The 17,668-nt window shown below is 46.3% G+C and overlaps 1 protein-coding gene across 3 annotated transcripts; it reads right to left on the bottom strand.

Annotated features, from left to right (window-relative positions):
* Positions 1–4,614: 4,614 nt before the first annotated feature.
* Positions 4,615–17,121, bottom strand: NAPRT (nicotinate phosphoribosyltransferase). 3 transcript variants are annotated; one of them, XM_074295195.1, is made up of 13 exons: positions 16,761–17,121; positions 9,115–9,242; positions 8,922–9,004; positions 8,692–8,822; positions 8,012–8,127; positions 7,407–7,603; positions 7,169–7,309; positions 6,543–6,627; positions 6,048–6,128; positions 5,833–5,935; positions 5,385–5,551; positions 5,063–5,170; positions 4,615–4,839 (listed from the first exon to the last, which is right to left on the bottom strand). In XM_074295195.1, the coding sequence occupies exons 1-13, from the start codon at positions 17,017–17,019 to the stop codon at positions 4,771–4,773; spliced, it is 1,668 nt and encodes a 555-aa protein (XP_074151296.1). In that variant the 5' UTR covers positions 17,020–17,121; the 3' UTR covers positions 4,615–4,770. The 3 variants fall into 3 exon arrangements, with proteins under 3 accessions (XP_074151296.1, XP_074151383.1, XP_074151470.1); XM_074295282.1 differs by having other exon boundaries at positions 9,115–9,177; positions 16,761–17,047; XM_074295369.1 differs by lacking the exon at positions 9,115–9,242 and having other exon boundaries at positions 16,761–17,047.
* Positions 17,122–17,668: the final 547 nt, after the last annotated feature.

Below are 17,668 nucleotides of genomic sequence, written 5' to 3'. Positions count from 1 at the left end.
TCTGTGGCAGGAGTTACAGCCCTGCCTTAAGGCACTTGGACTACAATATTCTGTTGGTCCAGATTGTGATTCCATTGGTGGAATTCTCAGGATGGAAGCATCCTCCACAGATACAGCTTACCAGTTCGTCTGTAGTCATAGTTCAGGTCACTCTGCTTCCTATAATCTCAGCCTGAAATTGAATTAGACTTTTTATAACTGCAGTATTGATGGAGTTTGAATAAGACCCAGGTCTATGGTAGCAGGGATTGGCTTCAGGAGAGAACCAGAATTTTTACAGTCCAAGTTACCCCCTGAGGTAAGCAGGGAGAAGCACTGAAAGGCTTTAGCCCACTGCAGCATAATAAAATCTTTGCTTTTTGATGTGAAGGTCCAAACCTTCAACTTCTTTTGAGATAACACACCAACCCAAGACCTCAATATGCATTTGGGATGATATCCCATATCCCATCATTTGGTGGCAAAACTCCATATCCATCCCATTGCTGACTCAAAATGATTTGCAGTAGACTAAAATTCCAGGTCTGTTCCCCATGAGTTAGCTTTTCTCCATATCTAGCCACATTTGCTGCCCTTCACCCTCATAATTATAGTGTTGATTTTTAAAATCCAAGTGTAAGCTTTATATCTTTCAGTATACTAGAATCTTGAGAAAATTTCCAGTTTGGCTCTTTGCCCCTATTTCTCAAGCTCTCCCCACCCAATTTCATGTAAGAAAGTAACCTTAGATTCTCTATTCATTCTATTTTGGAGTTTCCTAAAAGGTTATGTAACAGTCTATGGCTACACCTACTAATTCCAAGGACCCAGGTTCCCTTCATTGCAAACTAGGATCACATGAGGACATACAACCTGTCATCAAAGATGAGCCCAGGAATACTTCGGAAGAGCTGGAAGGAAGTAGGCAGGTTTGCTAGACAATGAATGATGACATTCTAAGGTGTAGCTACATGAGTCCTACAGAGATCTAATCCACTCCCAACCTTTAGGAAACAGCTAATGTCTTACCTCTCTTTCCCTACACAGCTTCTTGCTTAACTCATCCCTCCCCAGAAAGTCTTTCCTGACTTTTCTTTCTTTGGAGTCTCCCCCTCAATGATGCAATCAGTTATTGGAGAAAGGACACTGGAGGCCTCAAGGAGGTGCTCCAAGAATGAGTTCTTCTGGAAGGAGACTAAGCCCCAGAGGAATTTTCAAGGGAAACATAAAGACAATAACTGAACTGTGTCACCTAACTGGCAAAAAACAAGTATTTTCATGGAAGTAATTGCCAGAACACCCAGAGGACCCCATTTTTCTTATGAACAGGCTTATACAAAGAAGGTCCCTAAAACCAAAACTGAATCCAGTCAGGAATTAATTGAAGCAAAGAAAACAGGAGAATGAGACTTCTGGTTATGAGCTGGCAAAGGAAATGGCAACTATTCCAGTATCTTTGCCAAGAAAACCCCAAATTGGGTTGAAAAAGAGTTAAACTCAATTGAAAATGGAGCCATAAAGATGAAGTGGGTTTGGAGAGAGTGCTGGATTACTCTTTCCTAGGGCTGCACAAAGGAGAGTAAATCAGGCTGTTACCCAATACTTAAGTCATACTCGTTCCCTTAACTCTACCTCCAGGGCTGTGACTAGAGGAATGGGTAGGAGCAGTTTCCTCCTTCTTGAGATTGGTTTAGTTGGAAAGAATCCTAATACCCCTTCGGGTCTGAAACTCTACTCCCACTGGTGAAACTCAGGGGATTAATCCTCCAAATCTCCTTTCTCTGGCCCCTCTGAAATGTAGTCTAATCTTTCAAGATTAAAGATTTCTTGAATGTATATTTAGCTTTCCTTGACTAAACTCAACAGTTGCCCAAGGGCTAAATGACTGTGAAATAGCCCTGAGGAGGCACAGATTCCCGTACTTCTAGCTCTCTAACTCAAAAACTGGTTTGGCAGCCAAAAAAAAAAAAGCTTTAATGTGATCTCAAGATGCATCAGGAGAAGCAGTGGATGAGGGAAATGATGATAGTCCCACAGTTCCAGACCCAGATCGGATGTCTAGAACTATGTTTAGTTCTGATGGTCCCATTTTAGGAAGGACATTGAAAAGTTAAAGAGAATCTACAAAAGAATAATATATGGGATGCAAAAATCTTAACTCAAATTGACTGCTCAAAGGCATGGTACAAAACAGAAAGTTTCTTTATTTCAATTCTTGAGAGAAGCAGGGCACGCAGTCCCTTCACTAGAAACTATGGATCAGGAAAAGCCAATTTTATAGAAGTAATGAGGATAGTTATATAGTCAAGGTTTACAGAAACTATTTGCCCACCCATGTCCTGTTAATTCTTTTAAAATCATTGGCAAACTCAATCTTTATTCCTTATTTTTGTCTTTGTGGTATCAGGGTCTTGGTTAAGCAATAAATGTTTCAAAATGTTATTAAGAAAAAGGGGTCTGTTTTGCTTCAAAGGTTAATAATCAATTAAGCAAGAGGGATTAAAGGTTTCTAAATTACTAAGGAGATTTGATCTATTTTACTTCAGGCTTTTCTCAATCAACAGATAGGGATGGCCAGGTTGGGGACTTCTTGGATAACTCCAGGCCATTAAACAATTAGTAAAGGTCAAGGGGTTATCTCTCTCTCTCTCTCTCTCTCTCTCTCTCTCTCTCTCTCTCTCTCTCTTTTTCTTTTTTTTCCTGTTGGAAGAGTAAATCTTTGTTCTTCTCCCAGAGCCTAAAGATTAAAAAGACTTGAATTACCCAAAGTTATTCTAAGAAGTCCTCAGTTTCCCATTTCACTCAATGATCACTATAGTAAAGGAACTGGAGGGCCTGGTTGAAGGTTAATGTCATCATTAACTTCAAGCATTTGAAGGGTTAATGGAGACTCAGAATCTTAGAATCAAAAGGATCATGTTATGAATATTGGACTTGTGCTTGACTCTATAGGGCAGTAACTAGAAGAAAAGAAACTAACTCCATCTCAATATAAGGGAAAACCAGGAAATAATGAGATTCTCTATTAGTCACTGTCACAGCCAAAGTCCTAGTATTGCCCCCAAAACCTATGAAATAAACCCAGCTTCTCACAGTCCACTATAATTTTAGGTCCCTTGGGAAATACTGGTTCCTTGTTATTTTTTGAATGACTCCCCATCTCCTAACACATGTAGTATCTGTACTATTTTCCCTTGCCTGGAACGTTTCCCCCTCCTTGCCTCTGATTCCTGGCTTCCTTCAGGTCTCTGCTAAAATCCCACCTTCTGTAAGAAGCCTTCCTGGATCCCCTTCTTAATCCCTGGTGACTTTCCTCTGAGACAATCTCTTATTTATCCCCTACATGGCTTGTTTGCATATTATTGTTTGTTTTTGTCTCCTCTGTTTTAATTGTCGTTGTTCAGTTGTCTCAATGGTGTCAGAAGGTGGTATTTGGGGGACTTTTGGGGGGACTGGTAACCATTTCTTTCTCCAACTCATTTTACAGATGAGGAAACTAAGATTGACAGGGTCAAGTGACTTACCCCTAAGTGTCTGAGGCCACATTTGAACTAGGCCTGTCACTCTATCCATTGTACACTTACACCCCCAGGATCTCCTCCATTAGACTGTGACTTCTTGAGGGCACAACACCTAGCACAAAGTGGGCACTTAAACGCTTAATGATTGGCTTAACAAGCTTGTCCTAATTTGTGACAAAAGAGACATTAGAGGATCATGAATTTAAAGCTGAAAAATACTTACCTTTTTTTTTTTTTTTTTTTTAAACAGATGAGAAAACTAAGGCCTGAAAAAGTAGTCTTGCTCTAGATTACATGGATAATAAGTGAAGGTTCTTTGAATCCAGATTCTCTGACATTAAATCTGTCTCCCTCTTACTCTTCTAAATGATCTTTCAGTTTCCTAGATAAATGTCTCAGACTCCCTAATATTCTTAATATGTTGGGTACCCTTTTGTTCTCTCTCCTCTCTGTCTCTCTTTCTCCAGTGGATCCCTGTGGCCCATTGAATCAACTCTGAAGTACTTCTCCGACATTGAAAGCTGTCTACAATCTGTAGCTAAGGCAAACTTCTCACCATTTCTGGATTGGTCTTGCCCATTTCCATCACTGTGCTGCTCACTGCCATTCCCAGCTCAGTACCTACTTTCTTTGCTCTCCTTTCCCATCACCAATTTGTTTCATCTTTCTTTTCCCTGCTTTGTCCCTCCTTTCCTCTGCCTGTTTTTTTCTCCCCTCTAAAAAGCTAAGTTCCAAAGAGTTTCTCACCCGACCCATCGCTCAGCAGCTATTCCATGGTTATGGCCCCCACTTTCACAATATATCCAGGTAAATGGGTTCTTATTGACCAGACAAATCTCTCTGCCCCCATCTCATCCTGCCTGGAGGACATTGGTCTGTGTTATTGTCACAAGGGCCAGTGAGGGTGGGAAGAAGCTCAACAGGAGGTGGGATGACCCTTTCTTTCTTCAGAGAAATTGAAGGGGGGAATATGGGAGCAGGGACGGGTTTGGATATGGTTTCTGGGCATGTTCCCAGGCAATTCCAAAGCTCCTCCTCCTGTCTGCCTCATGGAACAGCAGATGAGAACCCTACCACTGTGCCCTTCCCCTTTAGCAATGAATTGGAGCCTCCATCCATCAAAAAGAACCAAAACTTTAATGTGGCTTTGCAGAGGGCATTCAAGGGGAGATGCTCTCCCTCCGCCCCCATTCCCAGGGACCTCTGGGACTCAGACAAAGCAGACAGATGGAGCGATAAGCTTTCTTGGACGCAAAACTCCTTTCCAACCTCAGGGGCCTTCCTGGTTGCTTGGGACCAGGCCTTTCAGCAAGGCGTGCAACTTCTCAGAAAGTGCCACCTAGGACAGGAATGAGGAGAAATGTAGTTCAAGACCCTAGTGCTAATGAGTCCAGACAGGAGCAGAGCAGAGCAGAGCAGAGCAGCTCCCCTTGCCCCAATTTCTAGGGGGCCAGAGGGGAATGGGAGGGAGGAATCTCACATCTAAGTGACAGACTGGGGGAAGAGGGAATGGGGAACCTCTTTCACTATGTGAGATCTGCCCCAGAGGGGGTCACACACACCTGGTAGGGCTCAGGATGCTCCAGTCGCTTGTGAGATGGGCTGAGGCAGCTCAGGGACTTCTGTGCCAAAGTGCGAGACTCAGTCAGAGAGGGAATGGGTTCACACATCTGGGATCAGGAAGAAGGGAGGAGAGAAAGGCTTCAGGTCTTGGGGCAAAAGAATGAGAACCTGGAAATAGTCCCAGAGAGGAAAGCCCAGGAGCAAAGGCTGTTGGAAAGTCTGGCCCCAGAAAAAAAAGGTGAAAGCAGAGGGCTGAGAACAGTGCCCTAAGCCCAAACCTTTGACCAGGGGCAGGGATGGGGCTCTCGTTTCAGGTGTCACCTGTCCCAAGTGGAAGTAGACTCTGAGCAGTGGCTCCAAGGAGGCAGGAGTGAGGGTCAGGCTCCTGCAGGCCCCTCCTGAGACATCCAGGGGCCACACCCTGAGCTCTTGCCCAGCCCGGGGTGCTGGCTCCTCCTCCAGCTGCAGCAGGTCCAGAATTGGGGCTCCTGAGAGACAGTGGGGAGACAGCCGGTAGTTTCTCTCCCATGCCTGGCCATCAGTCAGAGATGGAGGCAAACCTCAGGGATTGCTGGTCATGGGACTCAGTTACTCAGAAGGAAATGTCCTGCATTATGTGTTTGAGGAATGGGGTGCTGACTTGACCCAAATCCCTGGGGCAGGACGCAGGTTTTCTGCCTTCTCTGCAGAGCCTGTATTTGCTGCTTCACAGGAGGGGGAAGAGGTCCAGAAGTGGGAGGGCAAGGAGGGGAGGCGGGGGGACCCTCACCTTCTGGGTCGTAGAGCCGGAACGCGGCCTTGGTGCCCGGCAGCGTCTGCTTCTCCGAGTCCTCAGTCAGCTTCCGACATGGCTGTCCCCTCACAGACACCAGCTGCGAGCATGGGGCGACACTGACCCTGCATCCCCATCTCCAGCCCCCTGTGCTCCCCTCCTCGATTCCCCTTCCCGCCCCCCTCCCTCCCCTTCCTGCCCCACTCTCTGACCTTGTAGACACAGCCCAGGGACGGCTGGAGGGGACACGTGACTACACTGGTGCCAATGCCAATGAGATTCACCTCGCTGTCCTGCAGAGGAAGGAGAGGAGTAACTGGAGCCTGGAGCCCCTTGGGCCTGAGGCAGCCTTCCCCCCAAGCTCTCCTCCTTCACTGGAGCCTTTTTTTTGGCTGAGGCAGTCGGGGTTAAGTGACTTGCCCAGGGTCACACAGCCAGGAAGTGTTAAGTGTCTGAGATCAGATTTGAACTTGGGTCCTCCCGTCTCCAGGGCTTTATGAATTTTGTTGGGGGAGAAAAATCAGAGCAAAAGAGAAAAACCATGGGAGAAAGAAGAAAAAAAGAAAAAGGAAAAACAGAAAAAAGAAGTCTCACTGGATTCTAAGGCCTGTCCCACTTCCCACTGGCTCCTGCCCACTCTGGATCACCCTCTGTCCGGCCAGCCTTGTACCCCCTTCACTCCCCATTGCCCCCACTCCCTCACAGACCTTCCGGGCCAACTGGGTCAGCACCTCCTCATCTATGTTGTTGCTCACTGCAATGGACACAGCCTCCAGCCAGGGCACCTGGAAACTTTAGGGGAGGGAAGACAAGACCATGAGCCTCTCCCTCTGTAGAACAGACCGGAGTAGACCCCAGAGTTTCTGAGACAGGATTTGCCCCTCTGTGGGTAACTCTGGGCTGGTCCTTTTCCCTCAGGACCTCCCCTTCCTCATTTGTGAAATAAGGAGACTTGAATAGAAAATCTCTCAGAAATACCTTGCAGCTCTCTTCCCTGAGCACAAATCAAGAGAAAGGGCCAGGCCCCACCTCTTGCTGTGTCCTGCACCAGCCAGGCTCTCTTCTTCCTGACTAACTCCCTAGAAGAAATACTGAGGCAGGGACGGGAAGGCTGGGAAGTTGAGCTCACATTGGCTCTGGACACTTACTAACCGAGTTACTCTGGGCAGGAAACTAGAAAGTTTGTCCAGGTTTTCCCAAGTGTAAAAATCTTCTCTCTCACTAACGCTACTGTTGAAGTCCTTGTCTTAGGCTTCCTCCCAGGGGTCTTTCCTTTTCCTGACCCCCCTCCCCACAATTGCACCGAGGTTCCCCTTCAAAGGGTAGGGCTCACCGGGAGGCACACTTCCGGAAAATGCTTCGGATTTCCCAGGCTTGTTGCAGGAGATCTCCACTGTCCAGGCGCACGCCCACTGCCCGGTAACCGAGCTCTGCCAGGGCCAGAGCCACAGCCAGGAAATTGGGAAGGCCACTCCTGGGGGGAAGGGGAAGAGAAGAGGTGGTCATTCCCTGGGTGCCCTGCTGCTGAGGAGGGCCCCCTCCTCCTCCAGCCCCCAAGCTGCCTGGCTCACCGCATGACACTATAGGAGTCCAGCAGCCCCTGGAAGGCTTTGGGGAAAGCCAGGGCATAGGCCACGAAGGCAGCCCGTTCTCCTGGGTGAGTCTCTTCTGCCTTCAGGCCCAGGCACTCACACACTTTGCCTAGCCAAGACTTGGCAAGAGTGGAAAGGTCCCTGGGAGGACCTTGCCCAGATGCTGGAGCCAGCATCTGGGGGAAAACAGGCAGGGAGGATTTGAGGATCAGGAAATTGAGTTTCTGGAGAGATGGGGAACCCAGAGTGGCAGGGGGACAGACTATGGGGTTATAGGTTGGGGAGCTGGGATTCTTCCTCTGATTTACTGTGTAACTTTGGACAAATCCCTCCTCTTTTTGGTCTCAGTTTTCTTATTGGTAAATGGAGCTGGGAAAGGGCCAGGGCTGAGGGGAAGGGCAAAGGAAGTGGGAATGGGACAAGAGATGGGTTCAGGGACTGGGAAGGAAATGGGGCTTCACAGTGGGGATATGGGAGGAGAACTGGAAGTGAGGTTGCGCTTTAAACACAGGGAAAGAGCCCAGGGACCCAATGTTTAGGGGCTCCCACCAAACCTCCCACACCTCCTTGGCAAATACACTGACCGGGACCTGGGGCTGCTCAGAGCCAGAGAAGGAGGTGACGAAGGAGTGAGCCAGTGTGCCAGCCACAGGCACCCCTCGAAGCTGCCCGGCCAACACGTTACTGCTGCTGTCAAAGCCTGAGCAGGAGCAGGGGCAGGAGAGTGGGTCAGGGAAGAGCCAGAGCCATGCCAGGGTGTGAGGGATGGAAGTAAGGAAAGCAAGCAGAGGCTAGAGAAGGCATCTGAGGGAGGGATCTAGGGGTGATCCCTACAAGGGCAGGGTCCTGCCCACTTAGTGGCTGATCGCCGACCAAAGCCGGAAGGAGCTTTACAGACAATCTAGTCCAACCCCCTCATTTTACAGAGGCCTAATGGAACTAAATGACTTCTCCAAGATCACACCAGCAAGGTCTCAGAGCAGCACTGAACAGGTCTTCCCACAATGCCAGGCTGCTTCCCAAGTACTAAGGCTTGGGGAGGAGGCTGAGTATAGGAAGAGGCTCCAGAGCACTAGAGGAGTTTCAGATTTGTAAAATAAGCAGGTGGGACCAGGCCCACTCTGAGGTTCTTCCATCTTGGACCTTGTGTTCTAGGCTTCTAGCTGAGCAGCAGGGGTCAGAGCCTAGGGAGTGGCAGTGGGATGGGGATACAGCTGGGGACTCTAAGGCACTACTGGGGGAAGCTGGGGCCACGGGTCCTCACCGCCCAGATAGCTGTAGGTGGAGGCGGTGAGACCTCCATCTGGACCCTGCGCCCGACGAAGCCCCATCTCCAGCAGTCGCTTCTCTGGCCCCGCAATCAGGCGCAGCCGAGCTGCGTTAGTGGCCACGAGGCTGGAGGAGGCAACGAAGTGTGAGTGAGCAGGATGTCTCCAACTCTTCCCTGGCCCTCCTGCTCTCCGGGAGGCCGTGGTCCGTCTCCTTAGTCCCCACCTGGCGTAATTGACGAGGCAGAGCAAGGGGGTCTCCAGGATCTGCACCAGGAGGAGAGGCCCAGACACGCAGAGTAGCGGTACCTGGAGCATGAGGATGACACGGCCCCATCAGAGCCTTGAGCTAGGACTGTGAGTCCTTGGTCACCTTCTCCTGCCCTCCCCCCACCCAACCCAGGGCTGCACACACTCACATGGGCAAAGGCGAGGGAGCCCTCAGGCTGTGCCCGAATAGTCACCCCAGAGCAGTCCAGTCCCTGCAGGTATTCAAAGAATGCAGGGTCCGTGTCTGGTGGGAGCACGGAGGCCAAGTACTTTATATCTGTGGGGAGCAGAGGGTAAGGGGGCATACAGGTGTGTGTGGGTGTAACTACGGGCACAGTATATAGGATGAAAACTTTTCCATGGCTGGGCCAAGAGCCTCTGGTTGAGACCTACTTCCTGGTCTGACCTTCTCTCCCACATCAAAACCTTAAAGATGTTAATAATAAATAGCTAGGAGGCAGATCTAAGATGGTAAAGGCAGGGGCTCAGCTCTGCTCTCCCCAAACTCCTCCAAAGCCCTTTAAATAATGACTCTAAACAAATTCTGGAGTGACAGAATCCATAAAAAGACAGAGTGAAACAATTTTCCAGGCCAAGACAACTTAGAAGGTTGGCAGAAAAAGTCTGTTGCCCAGGGTGAGAGCAGAGTGCAGTCCAGGAGAGACCCCAGACCCAGCAAACCTGGAGCAGACCTTGGGAGCCACTGAATTAGCTGTGGTAGTAGTGGCCCGCGCAAGGTAAGGGGTTTGGACAACTGGTCAGAAGAAGACTACAGGGCTTTCCTGGCAACAGTCAGATCTGTGTTCCGGTTCTAGATGGCAGTGCCAGGGCTAGAAAGGTCACACTAGCATACCAAAGATATTGTAGGGGAGCAGGGACGTTCATCATAGTTTAAGGCCAGAAAAGAGTGCTTGTGATTAGTCAAAGACCAGAAAACAGACTTCTTGGATCATTCCATGTTGCAAGACCTGAAAACTTAGGTCCCTGAAAAAAGCTGCACAAAACTACTGAAGCTTGGAACAGTGCACCCTCTACCCTAGAAGCAGAGCCCACTTTAAAAGAGTTAAAAGTCAAGAAATAGACTGGGAAAATAAGCAAACAATGGGAAAAAATTCTGATATAGAAAGTTGCTATGATGATAAGAAAGCTCAAAATACACACTCAGTGTATTTTGCTTCTATATCCAAAGTCTCCAAGTTGGACTCCAGCTATGGTAGGGCTCAAAAAGGTTTTTGAAAATCAAGTAAGAGAGATAGAGGAAAAATTGGGAGGAGAAAAGAGAGTAATGGATGAAAAACATGAAAAGATACATGAGCTTAGTGAAGACCACACACACACATCTGAAGAAAATAACATCTTAAAAAATAGACTTGGCTAAATGATTTTTAAAAAATTACCAAAAAATGCAAAACAGCCAATGAGAAGAATGTCCTAAAAAGCATAACTGAACAAATGGAAAAAAGGCATGAAAATTCACTGAAGAAAACAAATACTTTAAAAGGAGAATTAATCAAATGCAAGAGGTACAAAAATTCACTGAAGAAAATGATTCTTTAAAAATTAGAAATGAATAAATGGAAACTAATGACATTATGAGAAATCAAGAAACAATCAAATAAAATAAAAAATGAAAAAACAGAAGACAATGGGACATATCTCATTGGGAAAAAAAAATAACCTGGAGAACAGATCCAAAAAGAGATAATTAGATAATTTAAAAATAACTGGACTACCTGAAAGCCATGATCAGAAAAAGAACCTACTGGAAAAACAAATGACCTAAAGAACAGATCCAGAAGAGACAATTAGATATTTGACTACCTGAAAGCCATAATCAAAAAACAGCCTCGACAGCATCTTTCAAGAAATTTTCAAAGAAGACATTCTAGGGCCAGAGGGTAAAATAGAAATTGAAAGAATTCATCAATCACCACCTAATTCCCAGGAATGTTATAAGGAAATTTCAGAACTCTCAGGTCAAGAAAAAAATATTACAAGCCAGCCAGAAAGAAACAATTCAAGTACTGTGGAACCATAGTCAGGATAACACAAGATTTAGTAGTTTTAGTATTTAAGGAAGGGAGGGCTTGGAATATGATTATTTCAGAGGGCAAAGAAGCTAGGATTACAACCAAGAATCACCTTTCCATCAAAACTGAGTATAATCCTTAAGGGGAAAATGTTCATTTAATAAAATAAAGGACTTCCAAGCATTTTTAATGAGGAGACCAGAATTGAATTTAAAAAAAAAAAAACTGACTTTCAAATACAAGACTCAAAAAAAAAAAAAAAAAAAGCATGAGAAAAAGTAAACATAAATCATAAGGAAATTTTTATATTCCTATATGGGAAGGTGATACTAATAACTCCTAAGAACTTTCTCATTATTAGGGCAGTTAAAAGTATATACAGACAGAGGACACGTGTTAGGATTACTAAGTGAGAACTCGGGTTGTCTGGACAGTGACAAGGTGAGAATTCAGGACAATTACAAGGTGAGAACTCAGGTTGACTTGATAGAGGGGGCAAGCTCATTGGCTGTGGTGGTTCTTCCCAGAAGCCCTTGCATTATCCCACGCCCATTCTCTGGGAGAATAAAAGAGAGGACTCCCAGAGATAAAAAGAAGACTCTGAATTGCATCGGGCTTGGCGGGGCTCTCTGCAGGAAGGGATCTGCTGTGTCTTCTACTCAAATCTCTCCAACAGATTCTTCTTCCTGTAACGAACTGTTGTCTCCAGGCAGTTGCTGTTAACTCTTGTCCAAAGAAGTGACTTCCCTTCCTGCAGAGAGCCCCGTCAAGCCTGATGCAATTCAGAGTCTTCCTTCTTGAATCCTGGCTCTGAATCTCCTCCAGCTCTTATCCTTCTCCAGGCCGATCTGCTCTCTGCTCCCAGTGCTGTCTCTTTTTATCCTTGTAATTGTCCAGAAAACCTGAATTCTCACCTTGTCACCATCCAGACAACCTGAGTTCTCACTTAGTAATCCTAACAGACACGGATATGAGTTGCATTTGAAGGGTTAATATTAATTAAGGGGCTGGAGAGGAATAAAGGGAGATAGAGAGGTAGAATGGGGTAAACTATCTCACATAAAAGAGGAAAGAAAAAACCTTTACAGGGCAAGGTGGAGGAAGTGAAGAAGGAGAGTGAGCAAACCATACTTTCATCAGAATTGGTTCAAAGAGGGAATTCATACACACTCAACTGGGAATAGAAACTTATCTTACCCTACTTAGCCTATAGGAAAGTAGGAGGGGAAAGGGATAAGAGAAGGGTGTGTGTGTGTGTGTGTGTGTGTGTGTGTGTGTGTGTGTGTGTGTGTGTCAGAGAGAGACAGACAGAGACAGAGACAGACAGAGACAGAGAAGGGAGGGCAGATTGGGAGAGACTAGTTTAAAAACACTTTTGAAGAGGTACAGGGTAAAAGGAGAGAGAAAAAATAGAATAAGTGTTAGGGGACAGGGAATAGGATGGAGGGAAATACAGTTAGCAAAATTTTGAAGCAATTTTCTCTGATAAGGACCTCATTTCTCAAGTATACAGAAAACCGAATCAAATTGACAAAAATAAGAGTCATTCACCAATTTATAAATAATCAAAAGACATGAACAGGTTTCTCATGAAGTAATCAAGACTATCTATAGCCATATGAAAATGTGCTCTCACTACTAATTGGAGAAATGCAAATTAAAACAATTCTGTAGTACTATCTCATAGTTATTAGATTAGTTAATAGGCTAAAAAAGGAAAATAACAAATGTTGGAGAGGAAGTGGGAAAAATGAGATTTTAATGCACCATTGGTGAAACTGTGAACTGATTCAACAGTTCTGTAGAACATAGGATTATGAAACCATGCATATCCTTTGACCTAGCAATACCACTACTAGTATTTCAAAAGATTTTTTTAAAAAGGAAAAGGGCCTATATATGCAAAAATATTTGTAGCAGCTCTTTTCTGGGAGCAAAGAATTGGGAACTGAGGGGATTCCCATCAACTCATGGAATGGCTAAACAAATTGTGATATGTGATTATGATGGAATATTATTGTGCTATAAGAAATGAGGAGTAGCAAAGGGGAAATAATATACATATTCATTATGGGTAAAGAAATCTATTTAGGAGGGGAATAGGATATAGGAAGATGGGAGGGTGAAAAAAGAATGAGGATATTGGGGGAGAGACTTGCCAGCAATCCAATGATCCATGACTACTCTGAAGGACTTACGATGAAAAATCCTATCCATATCTAGAGAACGATCTCATAGTGTCTGAATACAGACTGAAGGGTAAAATTAAAGAAAAAGAAATGATGAGCAAGATGCTCTCAGAAAAATCTGGAAAGACTTGCATAAGCTTATACAAAATGAAATATACCATATACAAAGTAACAATATTGTAAGATGAATAGTTACGAATGACTTAGCAGTTCTCAGCAATATAACGATTCAAGACAATGCTGAAGGACTTAAAATGAAAAAAACTATCCATCCCCAGAAAAAGAATGGTGGTGTTTGAATTGAGATTGAAACATACTTTTTTTTACTTTATTTTTCTACAGGATTTTTTTTCATTTTTGATCTATATTTTCTTTCACAACATGACATTATGGAAATGTTTTGCATGACTACACATGTATAACCTATTGCGAATTGCTTGCCTTCTCAGTGGAGGTAGAGTAGGGAGGAAAGGAGAAAATTTGGAACTTAGTTTTAAAAACAAATGTTAAAAATTGTTTTTATATGTAACTGGGGGAAAATAAAATACTAAACAAATAAAAAATAACAAATAGCTAGCATTTACATAGCTGCAAAGCATTCATACTATTATCTCATTTTATGCTCACAATCCTGGGAGTTAGGTCCTATTACTACTACTTATCTTACACATGAGGAAACTGAAGCTGATTTGTCCAAGGTCTCAACAGCTAATCTGAAGCTTCAAATACTCCCCAGTGGAGAACCTTAGTTTTCACTGAGCTCCCTGTGGCTTTGAAAAGACTCCTCTTAATTGGCCTCCCTGCTCCCTTCTCCAATCTATTCTTTACCCATCGGCCAAAGAAATTGTCTTTAAGTCACATCAACTCCCCTTCTCCATTCTCACCAGGGGCTCCCTAGTGTCTTTAGGAATAAAATATAAACTCATTATATAAACCTGACCTGATACCAAATGACCAAAAGCAACTAGGTGGTGAAACAGATAAGAAGCTGGGTTTGATGAGTTCAAATCCAGCCTAGACACTTCCTAGCTTCATGACCTAAGCAAAGAAATTTACCCCGTTTTTATCAGTTTCCACAACTGTCAGATGGGCTTGATAATAGCACCTACCTTCAGGGTTAATATGAGGATCAAATGAGATGTTTGCAAAGTGTTTTGCACAGTGCTTGGCACATAGTGATACAGAAATACTAGCTGTTATTATCTTTTCAGCTTCCTTATACAGTAGTGTCCTGCCCACACTGCCCTTTTTTTCTCTTACACAAAACTTCATCTACTATTTCTTGTCACAGGGTCAAGTTCTTCTGCCTGGAATAAGATTGATCCTTCCTCAATACACCTGTTAGGATCTTTTATTTCCTTCAAGACAGAGCTCAAGCATCCCCTGCAAGAAGCCCTTCCAGATTCCCATTCCTGGACCCAGCCACAAAGGCTGGGACTGCACAATTTAACCACCTCATTCCCTTTTATCCTGCATATGCTGAATATGCATAGGCTCTTAAAATGCTTGTTGATTGATCAAAAGGACCTTTGCTCTTTTGGTCAAGGATTGACTTTTTCCCTACTTTCAAATTTTTCTTCAGCTCTGATGACCTAAGGACCTGAAATTTCTCACCTGAGATTGCTCTTTGGATTCAGAAACCGAATCCTCCTCTACCTAATTACTAATTGTGGTCCGTCCTCTCTACCCCACCTCTACCTCCCCATCCCATTAACTCTGGTCTGGCAATTACCTACCTCTAGGAGAATAATTGCCTATGATACTGTTCTTAGAAAACGTTTAAACTGATAAAGTATTTTCTTTGCAACAGACTTCCAATTTCTCATTCCAACTTCCCACCAACTGAAAGTCTCAAAAACATTTTCCACTCAATATTTAGTGACACTACATTCATCTTCTCCTTAATTTCTTATCCTTCCCTTACCCAGACTCATAAACTGGTCTTCATTCTTTCACTCCTTACTTTCTCTCACTCCCCCCATCCCTTGCCAAACCCTGTGGATTCTAGCATTTGGAACTATGTGGGTCCTTCTGTCTTCTGACACAAAGATGACCTTACATATCAGGAGTACTGCAAAATTCTGGTTGATTTCCCTGCCTCAAATCTCTCTTCACTTCAGTCCATAATCTACTCAGCAGACAAATCAACCTCCCTAAAGCTCAGGTCGGATCATCGACTTCTCCCCCTCACTTCTCCACTCAATAAAGTGCAGTGCTTCCCTTTTACTTCCAGGATACGATAAACGCGAAATCCAGTTTGGCATTTAAAGCCTTTGATAACTGCTTCCCTCCTAACTCTGCAGTTCTCTTGCACCATACTCCTTGATCATATTTTTTTCCTGTTCCTGTAACATCCAACCCTCAACTCCAGGCATTCTCACTTGCTGTCTCCCATGCCTGAAATTCTCTCGATTTTCATCTCCATCGCCTGGCCCCAGAGGCAGCTAAAATCCCACTTTCTAAGAGGTCTGGTCTCCCTAAATGCCAGTTTGACCTTCCCTTCTGCTAATTCATTCCCTTCTCTATCTAGTTTGTACGTGGTTGTTAGTATGATGTAACACCCCTCCCCCCATTAGACTAGGAGTCCCTTAAGGGCAGGAAATGTTTGTTTTTTGGTTTTGTTTTGGTTTTTTGGCTTTTCTAGGTATCTCCAGCGCGGAGCTAAAGAGTTCGGTTTTCAGTTTGAATTTCAACTCGGACTATCTGGGGCTTCACATCCCTGGGGCTCTTTGGACTCTGAGTTTAGGTCCCAATTCCCAAGCCCAAATTCACTCCTAACCAATCGGAAGCCAGTTGTGATTTCTCCTCCCCCACCCTTCCTACCCAGTCACATCCCACTAAATCTTTCCCAACACTGAGCGAACTCTGCCTCTCACCCAAAGAGACCAGACCCATGACTCACATCGCAATTAATTAATAATTCTAATCTTTGGAGACCTTAGAACCCGTAAAGTGCAACCGCCTCATTTTTACAGAAGGGGAAACTGAGGCTCATTTCAAGGCGGGAAGTATATGCGCTTTCCCGCGGGAACTCGAGATAACCGAATAATTTACACCACCCCCGCAGGGCTTCCCTCAAAGTTCGCCGCCGACACACCGTTCCTAATTCCTTACACTCCGTCCTCAGCACCGCCGGCCACCCCAGTCTCAGGGTTCTAGGGGCTAGAGGACGGACAGAGCTTTGGACCCGATCTGGAGTCAGGATTGAAACTAGATCTGGACCCGGGAGCCCGGGGGCTGGAGCTGGGCCGGAGTAGGGACACATGCAGGGTCCGAAGCTGCGACTCTAGCGGGCACCGAACTTGTAGCGGTGTCGGGGTCTGAACGGGGCCGGAGCAGGACGCATGCAGGGACTGGGGCGGGACCCGAATCCCCCGGGAGCTTGGGCAGGAGCGCATGCAGGGTCTGCGGGGCGCGGGGCTGGGCGCACAAGGAGGCAGAATTTGGGTCTGAGGCACATGCGGGGCCGAAGCTGAGTCGGGCGGAGAAGTCGGGCCGGGGCCGGGGTCGGGGTCCGAGGCAGAGGCGGGCTCCGGGTCCGAGTCAGGCTCTGCGTCGGGCCTGAAGCGGCGGTACCTGCCGGGCGGAGGCGGAAGGTGCGCAAGAAGCGCATGCAGTCCCGCAGCCCCGCGGCCAGAGCGAAGGACGACCCGAAGGGGCAGCGGCGGAAGAAGAGCTCGAACTCCGCGGGCTCCCGGGCCCGGCCCGCCCGCCAGTAGGCCACAGCCATGGTGAACTGGTAGAGATCGGTGAGCAGTGCCCGGGCCGCTGCCTCCGCCTCCGGGTCCTGCTCCCCCTCCCGCAGCAGCTCCAGCTTCGCCTGCGCTTTCTCCATTCCCCAGCCCACAATCCGCAATGTCCCCGCTCTTAGGAACGCTGGAGGATAGCCGGTCACGTGGAGACACGCCCCGACCAATGACCGTGACACTCGGGAATCCGCGCCCCAGCAACGCCACAACGCCTTTCGGGAAGTTCACCGACTCCGCGGCCTCCCGGACGAGGCCGGCCCAGATCACGCGTGGGCCGGGAAGACCCTAGGGTACGGCAGCCCCTCTAGACTACCAGGCTTCTCAGCTCCTCTGTCCGGGCGCCGAGTTCCTGGGGCCACTCGTGCCCACCCACGCGGAGCGCAGAGTCCAAGGCTGAGGATCTGAACACCCGCCCCACCTCTCGGTGCGTGACCTGGAGCAATCCCACTCCCCCGGAGCAAGGTTTCCTCTCCCAAACTCACTCTCTGCAGAAGATCTCAATCCCCCCCTCCCTTTTTTTAAAGAAAAGTTTTATTGACGCTTTTTATTTACAACATAGTCATTTCTGGATGTCGTCCCTCCCTCCCCTGCACTGAAGTCCCATTTTGGTAAGAGCACGCTTTGGGCTGGGATTATTTCCCAGAGTCTAGCACTAATTGGCATCCAATAATAATAATAATCTGTTAAAATTTATAAGTGCTTACTCTGCGCCAGTCACTATGGCATTTATTTACA

Source organism: Sminthopsis crassicaudata, chromosome 1 (assembly GCF_048593235.1).
Source record: "Sminthopsis crassicaudata isolate SCR6 chromosome 1, ASM4859323v1, whole genome shotgun sequence".
Taxonomy (NCBI): Eukaryota; Metazoa; Chordata; class Mammalia; order Dasyuromorphia; family Dasyuridae; genus Sminthopsis; species Sminthopsis crassicaudata.
This window is presented reverse-complemented; position numbering and strand designations above follow the sequence as displayed.

Coding starts and splice junctions, on each gene's coding strand:
- NAPRT (XM_074295195.1), bottom strand. CDS start 17,019: ATGGAGAAAGCGCAGGCGAAGCTGGAGCTGCTGCGGGAGGGGGAGCAG. Junction 9,243..16,760: donor CTTCCGCCTCCGCCCGGCAG/GTACCGCCGCTT, acceptor TGCTCCCCACAG/ATATAAAGTACTTGGCCTCC. Junction 5,936..6,047: donor CCCTGGGCTGTGTCTACAAG/GTCAGAGAGTGG, acceptor CCATGCTCGCAG/CTGGTGTCTGTGAGGGGACA.